Consider the following 15,226-nt stretch of genomic DNA (forward strand, 5'->3'; position numbering starts at 1 on the left):
TCAGATTACCTCCCCACCACAGGTCTCTATTATCTAGGGCCTCCAGCAAGCCCAGGCTTTCTGCCATAAATGCAGAGTTAGCATCCACCATTCTCCCAATTCCTCCCAAAAATCTACCAGCCCAATCCCTACTGATCAAACCAATGGCAGCCTTCCTTGTTTTTGCACAATAAGCAGCATCTATGTTCACTTTTACTGTCCCTGTCATTGGTCTTTTCCAAATTAGTTGACGATCAAAATCCTGTTTCACTGTTATAATATTTCTCTTCCTTTCTGTCGCTTCCCAGTGATCTCTAACCAACCTCAGAGCTCCTGCAACACACAAAAAGGCATCAGTATCCACATGTTCAAACATGAACTTGCACCTAGCTTTCCATATTCCCCAGCAGATGCTCATTAAGATAAAGATTAAAACAGTGATTTATCGTTGAAAATACGTTTCCATTTCCCATCGATCTTTCCTCCGCGAGATTTCTTCTTCATTCTCAGCCGATTGGCAACTCAAAGCATATATATAGTTATATAGCTTTCTGATTTTCAGCCTCTGGTAGATTTCCAAGTCGAACACCATGAAGCAGAGGATAGCGGGTGGCGACACGGCGGCGCCATATCTTCACGAAGAAATCATCAGACAAATTCTGAAACGACTTCCGGTGAAATCCCTAATCAGATTTCAATGTGTCTCCGAACGCTGGAAAAATCTCATCAAGTCGCCGTCTTTCATCGACGAACACCTCCATTACTCGACTCATCAAAACCCTTCACTTCTTCTTAGGAAAAGTAATGGACGTTTTAAACCTTTGCAGTTACGTTTGATGGATTCTGAGATGCACGTTCGTGAAGTTCAAAACCCACCTTTACCACTCCGTTCCTTATTGACATTTAGTATCGTTGGTTCCTGTAATGGATTGGTTTGTGCTGAAATCGATGGGTATGATAAATCTGCCTCCTCCGCATCCTTTTTGTTGTGGAATCCTGCTACTGGGGATGTTAGAAAAATCCCTACAACCAGAAGCTCTAAACATCCTTATGAGTCGGTTTACGTCGGATTTGGGTTCAGTACGATTGTTAACGATTATAAAATAGTGCAAATATATGATGGGTATGATGGGGATATGGTGATTGAAGTGTATTCATTAAGCATAGGTTCGTGGAAGGAAATAGAATCTGAGAGCTTAAAGGGTGTAAGTCCTTCTGATATTATTTGTAATTGGGTCACTGTCAATGGACGTATCTTTTGGGATGCTGCAACTCCAGAGGATAAAGAGGATGGCGTATATCGTACTTGTTTGATACTTTCATTTGACATAGCTTTGGAAGTTTTTACAGTGATACCAGGACCTCCTCAATTAGATGTTTCAGGAGGCTTTGAATTCACTTTGTCTGCTTATGATGATAACAAGCTTGCTATAATTTATGTGCCTAGAGTCGGTCGCCCTCCAAAGTATTTATATTCTTTGATCCACTTGTGGGTGTTAGAGGAGAAGGGCACAAGTTCATCGACAGAAAGATGGATTTGGACTAAAATATATACTAGCAATCCATGTCCAGCCAAGTTTGACGTTCCTCGGACCATGTGGGGGAACAAATTTGTCTTCTTTTGTATTAGGGAGCCTAGCCTTACAAATGAAAGCGGCGGCGAAATGGAGAATCGATTTTCCTTAAGCATCATTACTAATGAGGGCAAGATATTTGAGATCCCTCAATGCTATGGTAGTTGGGCTCTCAATCATGTAGAAAGTCTTGTACCAGTTGGCAACATTCACTTTGAAGAGCCTTGATGATTTTAAAGCTGAATTTTATTACATTGCAAATTTGCTTTTCATTTAAACATTTTGGTGGAAAATAATCCATATCCTTGCCAGTTTGGATTAGTGATATAAATTTTGATGCCATTTAGATGTGTTATATAGAATGATATGAAGGGTAGATTTTTTTAGTACGAGTTGTTTCTGGCTATATTTGACCTATTGATTATATCAGATTGCATTCTGCAAATTCAAAAATGTAATTTTTTTTCCACATGATTTTTTTTGGCTATTTTCGACAAGTATTAATTGGTTTACTTCTATCGACACGTAGATAGAGTTGTAATTTGAAATTTATTAACTCTTATTGTTAAAAAGTTGTTGAGTGATTCCAAGATTTGTACTCTATTATCTTTCTTCTAGAGATCCATATTTTTAACCATCAAAATTACACTACTAGATTTATTAGCTGTGGCTTATTAGAACATAAAAAACAACGAAATCCAGACAGAAGAATATCTGGCATTAATTAACTACAAGACAATCAAAATTTTCAAAATACACTAAGATAAAGGAAAATCAAATGCTTTCTTCATTTTAAATATAAGTTATTTTTACCTTATGCGTGCTTATTAAGAGAAACAATTGAGTAGTTGGAAATTTTAAATTTTTCCCAACGATACAAATTGTTTAAATTGGTCATATTAATATAGGTAAGGAAAATATTTAGGTGAAGTTAATTATAGGAAATATTGCAATAAGGTCTTACCCAAAAGAATTAAATACAAAAAGATTTTTTGAAATTATCAAATTATTATGAAATCCTAAGGGACCTAATTGTAATAAATTTTATTTATTTAATTAACAAATTATCTTTTTTAAGTATATATTGATAATTGAAAGAGTAGTCTTGTATAAGGATTAACAACTATTGCAGCAGGTATTAATAACATATTTTCTCAACTCATCACAAAAATGTAATACATAAGTTGTTAATATTTGTTATGATAGTTATTAATTATTACACCTTAAGTTGTTAGTTACTATACTTTCAGTTGTTAATACATACTTTAAAAAAAAAGAGCAATTTGATAATTAAATAAATGAAATATCTTGCAATGAGGTCTCTTGTGACTTTAAAATTTCAAAGGACTTTTTTTGTATTCAATTCTCTTAGATGGGGTGTTATTGCAATTTTTCCTTAAGTATATTTATTATGTTAAGTTCTCTAATCACATATGATTATATATTTTATATCTTTCTATATGGGTTTATAATTAAATGATATTAAATGCTAATAATTAAAAAAATAAAATACATGACTAACTATATGTGATTAGAGAATTAAACATATATAATTGATATAAGTAACTTCACCTAAATATAGCCCTTAAGAGATAAAACTCACACACTCTTCATATCCATAAATATTCGAACTTTCAATACGATAAATTAATTTATCCAATTGTTTTGGATTGTTAGGTAAGTTAATGGACAACAAGCTGCTTTTTTTTTTTTTTTTGACCCGCAACGGATAATGAGCTGCTGTAGTTGAGATAATAATTATTATTGATAAAATGAAATAAAAAGCAGGTTTGAAAATTAATTAATTAGTTGCCATGTCACCTTATAAAATCCCCAGCATAAATTATCAATATCATCATATCATTAACGTATGATTGGTTAAATAACATCAATTAATATATGGTCAATCAATATAAAATGGTAAAGCTTGGAGCTTTTTACCGCTGATAAATAGTAGTTGATAAAATTAATTTCCAAACTCAGAATCATAGGAATGAAACTCGAAACTCAAAACTCAAAAGCATATAATTATAGCCGTAATCTGCCCTTTTATATAGTTTCTACTTTCTACCTTATAAAATTAGAATAAAAATCTAATTTCATTAAAGGTAATAACGATAGGAAATCGTTAATATTATATTAATTTTTTATAGATGTAATTTTTTTGATAAGATATATAATATTTAAAAGATCACATGATTACAATACTTCAATTTCAAGAGATACTCCGATGGCAGGAAAAAAAAATCAAGAGATACTGATTACTGAACCTATATAATAATTAGACGATAGATTATTTTTTGGCCAATAATATTAGAATATAGATTTGCAATTAGTACAAATTAACTAAAAAATTAAATCTCAGTGATAATGGCAAACACTATGTATTTAAATATTTATCTAGAGGGAGAGCATTTAAAACTTCATTAAAATTAAGATATAGGCCCCAAAAACACTTATTTATCATTAAAAATTAGTTTCTGTTATAAAATTAACGTAGATTGGAGAAGAGAAGTAGACAAGAAAATAAGAGAATGATATTGTATCTCAATTTCTCTCTTATCTTACTCATATCTTTCATTCCAAATCTTGCTCATATTTCTCATTTTCGTAACAGTTTCCACTTTTTACGGAATGGAAATTCATATAAACTTGGCTCGCCCCAAAGACCCCATCGATCTTTCATCTGCGAGGTTTCTTCTTCTCAGCCGACAACTGAAAGCGCACACACGCACACACATACGTAGTTATATAGCTTTGATTTTCATCCTCTAATTCCTTTTACTTTCTTTTGATAGATTTCCGACCACCACGAAGCAGAGGTTAATGGATGGCGAGACGCCATATTTTCCCGAAGAAATCATCAGAGGAATTCTCATACGACTTCCGGTGAAATCCCTAATCAGATTTCAATGCGTCTCCAAAAAATGGAAAAATCTCATCAAGCGTCCATCTTTCGTCGATGATCACCTCCGTCGCTCTACTCATCAATACCCTTCACTTCTTCTTTGGAGATATCCTCATCCATACCCTCCTTCAGTTCTTCCTTGCAGACAGAATGGAACTTCAAGACCTTTGCAGCTACGTTTGATGGATTCTGAGATGCATGTTCGTGAACTTCAAATCCCACCTTCACTACTCGATTCCAAGTTGAACGTTAAGATCGTCGGTTCCTGTAATGGTTTGGTTTGTGCTGAAATCAATCAGTACTACGATAGATCTGCCTCACGCAATTTCCGCAAATCCATTTTGTTGTGGAATCCTGCCACTGGAGAGGTTAAACAAATCCCTAGAACCAGAACTTATGAAACTACTGAGTGGGATTGCATTGGATTTGGGTTTAGCCCAATTGTTAATGATTATAAGATAGTGCAAATACATGTTACCATCCATTATGGTAGCCCGATTGAAGTCTATTCCTTAAGCACAGATTCGTGGAAGGAAATAGGAACTGAGAACTTAAAGGGTGTACGTCCCAATGGTGATTGGGTCACTGTCAATGGACGTATGTTTTGGCGAACTCTACGAGGAAAAGTGGGGGGCAAGGAACAAGGTTATTTCATTCTTTCATTTGACATAGCGACGGAAGTGTTTACAGCGATACCATGGCCTCCTCAAGTATTTTGTCGTGGACATTATTGCGATCTATCTGTGCATAATAATAAACTTGCTATAATTCGTGTCCCTACAATTGGTCATTTACATTCTTGGATCGATTTGTGGGTATTAGAGGAAGAGGACGGTATAAGTTCATCAACAGGAAGATGGAGTTGGACTGGAAAATTTCCTAGCGATATTTGCTCAGGCACGACAATGATTCCTATGACCATTTGGAGGAATAACTTTGTCTTCTTTTCTGATGAAAAGCCCATACCTACGAATGGAAGTGGCAGCGAAATGGAGAATGATAAACAAAGGGTTTGTCAATCTTTTACTGAGATCATTAGTATTAATGAGGGTAGGATTTCTATGATCCCTGGATTCTATGATGATGTTTTCAATCACGTGGAAAGTCTCGTACCAATTGGCAACATTCACCTTGAAGAACCTTTATTCTAAAGGTTAATTTTATTATAATGCAAATTTTCTTTTTATTTGACTATTTTGGTGGAAAATAATCCTTGTCATTTTAGATTTATTACATAGAATGTGATGAAGGGTAGATTTTTAATACGAGATGTTTCTGGCTATATTTGACCTATTGATTATCTGAAAATTCAAAACTCTATTTTACTTTTTCCCAGATGATTTTTCTTTTTTTGCCTATTTGCGACAAGTATTAATTGGTTAAGTTCCATCAGCCATACATAGATAGAATTGTAATTGTAATTTGAAATTTATTAGAACATAACTTAACAACGTAATCGGGAAAGAAGAGCATTTGACATTAATTAATCGCAACACAACCAAAACTTTCTAAACTTACTAAGACAAAGGAAAATCAAATGCTTTCTTCGTTTTAAATATAAGTTATTTTCACCTTGTGCATGCTTATTAAGAGAAACAATATAATTGAGTGGTTTGAAATTTTAAAATTCTTCCAACTATCCTAATTGTTTAAGTGCATTGAAAATAATCGTTTAATCGGTCATATCAGTATAAGTAAATAGTTTTAATACAGGATAAATTATACATTTAGTCCTTTAACTTTATGTAAAGTTTCAGTTTGATCACTTAACTTAAAAAGTATACTTTTAATCTTTTAACCCTAAAATTATTAGTTTTAAATGATAATTTTTTTTAAACAATCATAGTTGTTTTAAAAATTAAACTTAATATTATAGTATTTAGTATTATGTTATTAATATTCAAAAGTTTGATATCATCATTTTTTGTTAACGACTCTAGGGTTAGATGACTAAAAGTTTACTTTTTAAAGGTAAGCGATCAAAATAAAACCTTATATAAAGTTAAAGATAAATTAGTAAGCAGTATTTATTCTATTATGATTTTTAATTAAGAAATATACTTTAAGAATATTTTTAGAATATTCTTTAATTAACAATGTATTACTAGTTTGGATTAAAATGTATGTTTTCAAAATAGAGGCAAAGTTTATGTAATTAAGAAAAAAAGGTGATTAGAGTATATTTTATTTTAAAATTGATTACAGAATTTAATTTCCTTGGCTCAGAATAGGAATGAAATCCATAATTCAGAATTTTAGCCGTAATCTCCTTTTATATAGATAGTAGTAAAAGATAAAAGAGTTGCATAACTCTATTATAAAATAAGAATTAAAATCTGATTTGGCTAAAGAGAATATTGATAGCAAATCATGATTGATATATCTTTATATTTATAGTTACCGTATTTTTTTGATAACACTGATATGTAATATTTAAAAGATCACGTGATTGCAAAGTGATCATTTTATCATAGTGAACTTGTATTATAATAATAATAATAATTTTACTATGGAAATCGTAATATAAAAAGTTGAATCTAAATATCTTTATAATATTAATGACAAAGATTATGTATTCAAGTATCTAACCAGATAAAGAATATTTAAAACTTCATCGACACGTACTCAAGATAAAAGATATTGGCCCCAAAAACACTGATTATGGTTTTTTTTATAAAAAAAAAAAAAAAAAAAACAACGTTTTAGCTGTTCACGCAAAGGAAATATGAACTCGGCTCGCGCCCGCCTCTTGAAAAGCCCATCGATTTTCCCCGCTACGAGATGTCTTTTTCTCATCAGTCAACAACTAAAAACAGAGAGTCATATAGCTAGCTTGACTGGTCGTTAATATAAAAATTAATTAACTAATTTGAATAGATTAAAAAAATTAATTAAATTAGTTATTTATAATGAATAGATATTATCTTTTAAAACATCTTTACTAATCAAATATATTGGCATATACTATTATTATAAGGATTATCTTGAGAAAAAATAGATAAATATGAAAACGAAACAAAGTGAATTGAGATTTTATATTTAAAACTAAAATAAAATTTAAATGAACTCTTTTATTAAAGATCGGATGTAGTATTTCAAAGTTCCCATATCTTTTTTTTAAGACCATGAATTCATAATGAAGATCCCTTGAAAATGCTACCAACACACATTGTTCAAAAGTTAGACTCATGATTTTGTAGGGTATATTTTTGATTTATTAGCTTCATCATATTTATGTGGTAAATATTCATTCATTATATTGTGTGTACTGATATAACCTACAAAATGAAATGTCATGTTATAAGCACGTTCGTATAAACTAAGATAAAATGTTTTTATATATTTATCTTGTAAATCATAAATTATGATTAAAAAATTATTTTTAAAGATTCTAATCATCATTAGAGATTAGATAGTTCAAAATGCGTATATCCTACAAAATAAAATGACATATATATATATATATAATATATATGAAAAATAGCCTGCTTGCTTGCTTTAATTTTTAAATTATTCAAGAAAAAAATGATGATGTGGACACGATTATGGAATTTTTATCAACTTTGTTCGATGCTCTACAAGTTCTCGGAGTTGCAATTTGAAAACGGTTTTTGAAAAAATGGTGCTTATTAATGACGGTGATCTATGTGACGCACAGAATTTTCAATTTTTACAATTATTGACAGTGTAATTTAAAAAAGGGAAACTTGCAAAAAAAAAATCTTGAAATTGTAAAAACGCAAATAAGGGCCATTGACAACTTCACTATAGCTTTTGATAATAATAATATGTCATGAAATTATCAAAACTCAATGAAGTTATCAATGGTTCATATCTGCGTTTTCACAATTCCAATGTCTTTTTTTGCAATTTCTCTTTTAGAAAACGCCCAATTTATAAGAAAACAGTTCACTTGATGTAAAGCACTACGATATTAAATGTATAAGTTGGATAATTGATTCGCAGTGACTACAAAAATTAATTAAATTAGTTATTCATTAAAGATTTGTGTTGATTTTTCTTAAAAACCTTTTTAATTATTTTCATAAAAATTACTTTCTTGATGAAAAATTCCTCTAATACATGCAATTTTTATTTTTTAGGAAAAGTTATGAAAAAATTTTATATTTTGAACGCCAAAATGGATTGAGTATTTGTTGGAAAAAAAAATGAGTATATAACCAAACGAAATCATTCATGTCTAATTGTTATACTATCTCATATCCTTAATATAAGAACTAGTTAACTAATTTAAATAGATTTAAAAAACTAGTTAAATTAGTTATTTGTAATAAATAGGTATTGTCTTTCGTAAAATATTTTTGCTAATCATGTGTATTAACTAGAACTATCATTATTACAAGTACTACTTTAAAAAAATAGATAAATATGAGGGACAAAGTGAATTGGAGTTTTACATTTAGAATCAAAATAAAAATCAAACGAGTTCTTATATTAAGGACCGGGGTTAGTATTAAGAATTGGAGTATATATAATTGAAACTCATGCAAACATCTTTAGGATTAGTACAACGCAATAATAACAAAAATAAATGGTTTGGATTCTCATATCCTGCAATGGAGCAGGAATAATTATGTTGATGGATGAATGAAAATTGAACATCTATGTAAAGGTCGGAGAAAAAGTTTTCTTATGATGAAAGTGAAGCTCGAAACTTTGGGAACAAGAAATCAAAATTACTTACCTCTTATCAAAATTGTAGGGTGTATATTCTGTTTACTTCTATTCAAGAAGTAGAAACCTTTTCACTTTAAAGTCTTTTCCTGTAACTCCAGTTAAAGTCAATCTCTTCATCGCAATTAATAACAAAAATAGAAAATAAAAAAATTAACAAGTCTCTCTAGCTTCACTTGATTTTTAATGAGGTTTATGTAGTTTTTTTTATAGCATGTCTACATGTAGTTTTACCTGAGTTTTAATAAAGTTCCTACAATTTTTTATTATATTCTTGTAGTTTCAACTGATTTCCACATATTTTAATCAGGTGAAGGATGCAGAAGAGAACACCCAAATACCTCATTAGAAGTCAGGTAAAACTACATGGACTTGTATATTAATTTTCTGAAAAAAGAAAGAAAGAAGTAAGTGAATTAAAAAAAAAAATCCAAATACGTTTTTTAGCATCGTATCTTACCTTTTCTGGCAAATTTTGTCTCCTTTTTGGGGCTGCTACTTCTTCATGGTGTTTCTAATTCAAGCCCACATTTTTTTTTGAGTATGATACAAAATTTAAAAGAAAAAATTGTAATAAAGTCTTATCCAAGATAATTAAATATAAAAAAAATCTTAAAATCATCAAATTATTATGAAGTTTTAAGAAACCTTATTGTAAGAGAATTTATTTGTTTAATTACTAAATTGTCCTTATTTCTCTTCAAGCACATACATTGATAACTGAAAGTGTAATTATTAACAATTTAAAGTGTAACAATTAACAATTATCACGTCAGGTATTAACAACACATTTTCTCAATACATTACAAAAAAAAACATGAGGTGTTAATATCTATCGTGATAGTTGTTAATCCTTACATATTAAGTTGTTAACTATTGTTTTTTCAGTTATCAATATATATTAAAAAAAAGTAATTTGATAATTAAATAAATAAATTCTTTGTAATGAGGTTCTTTAAGACTTCAGAATAATTTGATATTTAGGAGATCTTTTTATATTTAATTTTTTTAAGTGAGACATTATTGCAATTTTTCTAGTTTAAAATTATTTATAATACATATTTTTTTGCCGGTAAACATTGACAATATTGATGAGCAGTCAGAGAGATTACATTTTCACAAGGGTTGGTAGAGTGACAGGGGGGAGGGAGAGGAGAGAAAAAGAGAAATAAAGAATCCAAATTTGGCATGACAAATACGCAAGAGTGTTTCTTTTGCCGCGAATAACTGAATAAAGCAATCCACATCGCCCCCAGCCTTTTTTCCCTGTCTGCTCCGACACTGTGTACCCCCCACTGCATATTATTCTCTCTCTTCTTTTTCCGGAGAGCCCCTTTCAGCATTTTGAAGTATCTCATTCTTTAATCTTTACTCTTCACATTCTTCGGGTTAATTCCTTTTTCTTTTCTCATACACCTTTCTGGACTGTCTCCTTGGTAATTATTATCATCAACATGATATTCCTCCGCTCACAAGATCGGAGCCATAGTTTCGACTTGTAAGACTGAGAATGCTTGTGTTTATGTCCTCTTCTTGCATCTTATTCTCGCTGCCAATTATGCTGATATGTTTCTATGTTTATGGAATTTACTTGATTTTCCTTAGTTCATGGTGTCTGGATGGTATCTGTGTTCGTTATTTACTCGACTACTTATTGATTGAATTATCGAGGCGCATGAAGTTATATTTTCCCTATTCTGTTTTTATTCTTCTCATTAATTTGGACACGGGACGGTTGTCAAGTATTGTAAGAACATGTTAAAGTGGTGATCCGAATGCTCGCGCGCGAGAGAGTAGGTCTTTAAAAAATATGCTTATTATGTATACCCTTGTTTGTCTCTCGTCTCCGCAGATACGTAATCACAAAGAAGTTCATGTGGTTAAAAGTTAAGACACGTTCTTAGAACTTTTATGTGAAACCTCTTACTGCAATTAATTGAATTAGTTTTATGTGCTTGTCATAGGTGTGGGAAGCATTGGTCATTTTAGTTTAGTTTTCTTTCACCCTTTCTCCTGATTCTCATTTGTTTAATATATGAGCTATCTGAAGTAGAATATTAACACATGTTTCTGTTTGACTTGCAGCATTATTTGTTGATAATCCTGGAAAGCTTTCTGTTGGCGGTCAAATATTAATCACTGTGATTATCACTATTGAAACCATTCATTGATTAAAGAGTGACAGGTCCTGTGAAGATTGTACTCCAAAATCTGCCTTGATAAGTGTGGTTGGTTTTCTATATGTCCAAAGGTGAAGATAAAATGAGTGACACAGTGAACGACTCAAATTCCCAGGGGAAACGTACGAATCCAGGAAACTGTAGAACCAATCACAGTAGAGATCCCAATCCTGGAGATGACCTTTGGACTGATGGTCTTATTTGTGCATTTGAATTTGTTCGAGGTCGGCGAAGATCAATTAAGTCAAAGCACTCATCAAGGACCTCAGATAGATTACAAATGGAAGGTGAATATTCAAAAATGCTTGATCCTTTAAATGATCTGATAGATTCCTCTTCCCCGAGGTTATATGGAAACAAGTTATCAGATTTGTCATCTGCAAATGACTTGAGGGGCAGTAGGTTACATGCCATAGATGATGAAAAGGACAGCAAGGTCCTTCAGTTTAGTCAATCCGATGTCACAGAAAAATATGATGGTAGTCATTGGGTGCCAATTGGATGGGCAAGGATTTCCGAACTCGTCCAGAAAGTTCAGGTTGATACAGTCTGGTCCTCTCAACACTTTGAGTTTGCTGATGAGGAAGATGATCGCACTGTGGCTGATCTGGCAGCTCCCTATTGGGAGCGTCCTGCTGGGCCTATATGGTGGTGCCATGTTTCTGCAGGTCACCCAAACATTGAAGCTTGGCTCAGCAATGCTCAATGGTTACATCCTGCCATTAGTTTGGCTTTGAGAGATGAAAGTCGGCTGATAAGTGATCGGATGAAACATCTCTTGTATGAGGTATATTGCCTTTTAATTACTTATCCTATACGTGATTACTAGTCTTACATGTAAATCATCTTGCAATCTATTCTATCACTTAATCTAGTTTACACTGATCATTTAGATGCACATTAGTAATAGCCTAAGTAATTATGAGCTGATACAGAACATCTGCAACACAGTTCAAAGTTAGTAATTGTGTCTGGGGACTTTGTGAGGGATTGAAAATTTTCTATAGTTTTATTTTTAATCAAAGTTTATGTTACAATGACAATTAATGCCTAAATAAACCTCAACAAATGATCTATAGTGGTGATTATGGGTGTTCATCAATTATGATATTATAGATGGTACTCCTCTGGTTCTAAATATAAGACCCATTTTGTAGTGTGTCTTACATTTAACACCGGAGGAGTAGAAGGGATCCTTTTGGATTTCATATTAGTAATAATATTTGTAACACGGCATTACAATAAATTTTATACCTTTTTCCCTTGATATTAATATAATTTTAATTTAAGTAGGTCCCTGTCAGAGTTGCTGGGGGGCTGTTATTTGAGCTCTTGGGACAATCGGTTGGTGACCCTCTTGTTGATGAAGATGACATCCCCATTGTACTTAGGTCTTGGCAAGCTCAAAACTTCCTAGTAACCGTAATGCATGTAAAAGGATCAGTTCCGAGTGTAAATGTTCTGGGAATCACAGAAGTTCAGGTTGTTCTTGCTTGGCATATTCTTTTAATGGGTAGTAATATTTTTGATTTCATAGCTTCAATGCTTTGCTTTGATTAGGAGCTTCTTTCTGCAGGAGGGTACAACGTGCCCAGAACAGTCCATGAAGTTATAGCACAGCTTGCATGCCGCCTTTCTCGATGGGATGATAGGTGTGGACATTTCTTTTATATATATAAACATGTACTTCTTTTAGTTTCTTTAAGCGTCATTATTTTCCTTCAGCAGTTGTATACTTGTTACATAGAGTGCTTAAGTGAAATTTCTCTTTGAAAACAAGTTGACCCTTCACCAACCATACCGTCCTTATTAGTGCTATTCTTATTTCTTCACATTGATGTGTGCGTGTGCGTGTGTGTGTGTGGGTGTAGAGAGAGAGAGAGTGGGTTTTGTTTTCTTGATAACCAGCGTAAAACTACGTTTTCCCCCATACACATAAACTCAATGAATGAATGAAATTTCAACATAGATGTAAGGAGAAGAAAAATAATTTTCTTTGTCTAAAGAGAAGGGCAATATAGGGGGAGAGTTACGTAAGATGGTCTCAACATGTACAGAATAAATCTAAATGTCAAGGGGGAAATTTGGTCTGTATGTGAAGACAGTTACAAGCTTATGACAGAGAACAAAATGCTTGAACTAGTTTCTGGAACTTAAATCCTTCACCTTTCCTCATATGTGTTTGATGTCTTAAAGATAAGTGCTACCAAAAAGTATGGTTGATAGGTTTGTAGCAAGCCATGTTTTTCTCTGCACTTGAAGTTTATTCAACTTCTTTCATCTGATGCATGGATTGTGTTGGTGGACTGTATCTTAGGCTGCCCTTTAGAAAAGCAGTATTCAGATTTGTGAAATTGGTCTCATGCTTCCATTGCTTGAGTTGTAGTTCAGGTGTATGATTGCTATTAATTTCATTATAGACTTTCAAGTTTTGTTACCTTGGTTTGACTTTTTCTTTAGTCATCCAGGCTATTCCGTAAATCTATATTGGTGCAGCAGATGAGATTGAATTGAAGTTCGTGAACAGGTTCCCAAATATACTTTAGGTCATGAATTTAAGTCATTATGTCACTTTGAATGAGCTTTATACTAAAATTGACACTTTTTTATTTTCCTAGGAGAAACCATGAAGACCTGAATCTCTTTAGTGTAATTCTTAATCAAGAAATCAGAAGGTTATCAAGACAGGTATGTTGACTTTTGCTGGTTTAGAGATACCTTTCTGGAGGATTTGCTACTTGCTGCTTGATCATTTTAACACTTACTAATGTTTCTGATTAGTTGACTAGGTAAGAAGAATGCATTGTGAATAATAATTGATCTATTTGTCTTTAAAAACATGTGAGGAAATAGGATCAAAGAGCATATTTGTCTGTAAATGCAAATTGGCATTAGTTGTTTGAAATATGTTGTTGAAATGGTAATGGTGATAGGAGTGTTATTTGAATGGAGGTGAAAATTGTTGGAATTGCCATCGTCGCACATCCATTTCATCAATTAGTAAAAGTTTGATTTCGTAGAGAATGACTGATATGACTACAAATAAGGCACTGGAGGCTACGTCAGCAATAGTTGGTTATATAATAGCTTGGACAGTGTAGTTTTTTATTCTTAATTTTTTGGGCAATGCTTTGGACAGCTCAGTTTGAGTGTATTACGTGTCAAATGTAATGAAGCACAAGATGTCCATGACACATAGAAGTATCAAATGGTGCAAAGTTACTTGATTCTTACAAAAACTTTGAAAGTCTAGTGCAAGTCAAATTTATTTAGTCAGGATTCAGCTTGTACTTTTTATATATCTTTAAAACTGAACATGAGGCTATTATGACTTTTCTTAAGGATGAAATGGGAGCCATTGTAGTGTTTTAGTATGAATTAACTTCAGCTTTTTCAAAACAAAAAGAAATCATTTCACTTGCTTTTATGCTAAAGAATAGAGGTATTAATATAATGAAACTATAAATCATATAACTAAATTAATTCGAGCTGCTTGGCAAACATAGCTAAAAGTTTTTGTCTTTTTCCCTTTTTTTTTTTTTTTACTACACGGACATCATTAGGAATTATGTTGATGGATGAATGAAAATGGAACAGATACGTAGAGGTTGGAGAACAAATTTTCTTATAGCAAATTTTATGTTTTACAATCTCAACTCAAATGAAATAAATAAATTTAACATATTGTTAGTACCTCCGATCCTTAATATAGACCTAATTGTTGAGTTAATTTTAGTCCTATATATAAGACTTATTTATCATATTTATCAATTTTTCCTAAATTATCCCTAGGGATACTCCTTCAAATATAATCTAGTAGAAAAATGAAAGAGGATATTAAGGAAGATGATTATGGTATTTTAGGAAAAACATGTCATTTTTTTGTAATT

The 15,226-nt window shown here is 31.9% G+C and overlaps 2 protein-coding genes and 1 pseudogene across 2 annotated transcripts; all 3 read left to right on the plus strand.

Annotated features, from left to right (window-relative positions):
* Nucleotides 1–569: 569 nt before the first annotated feature.
* Nucleotides 570–1,781, plus strand: LOC114715213 (putative F-box protein At1g33530). The gene has a single exon (XM_028900007.1). It carries the CDS (start codon nt 570–572, stop codon nt 1,779–1,781), a length of 1,212 nt encoding a protein of 403 aa, XP_028755840.1.
* A 2,406-nt stretch (nt 1,782–4,187) lies between these two features.
* On the plus strand, nt 4,188–5,612 carry LOC114715214 (F-box/kelch-repeat protein At3g17530-like). The gene is made up of 2 exons (XM_028900008.1): nt 4,188–4,246; nt 4,352–5,612. The coding sequence occupies exons 1-2, from the start codon at nt 4,188–4,190 to the stop codon at nt 5,610–5,612; spliced, it is 1,320 nt and encodes a 439-aa protein (XP_028755841.1).
* Nucleotides 5,613–11,477: 5,865 nt separating this feature from the next.
* LOC114715164 (uncharacterized) lies at nt 11,478–14,048 on the plus strand (annotated as a pseudogene).
* The last annotated feature ends 1,178 nt before the right edge of the window (nt 14,049–15,226 follow it).

This window comes from Neltuma alba, unplaced genomic scaffold (genome assembly GCF_004799145.2).
Source record: "Neltuma alba isolate B1F8T4 unplaced genomic scaffold, ASM479914v2 tig00011578_pilon, whole genome shotgun sequence".
In the NCBI taxonomy this organism is placed as follows: Eukaryota; Viridiplantae; Streptophyta; class Magnoliopsida; order Fabales; family Fabaceae; genus Neltuma; species Neltuma alba.

Excerpts from the sequence above, each read along its gene's own strand:
- LOC114715214 (XM_028900008.1), top strand. The coding sequence starts at position 4,188 with ATGGAAATTCATATAAACTTGGCTCGCCCCAAAGACCCCATCGATCTT. Across the intron at positions 4,247-4,351 it reads ATCGATCTTTCATCTGCGAG|ATTTCCGACCACCACGAAGC; the intron begins GTTTCTTCTTCT and ends TTCTTTTGATAG.
- LOC114715213 (XM_028900007.1), top strand. The coding sequence starts at position 570 with ATGAAGCAGAGGATAGCGGGTGGCGACACGGCGGCGCCATATCTTCAC.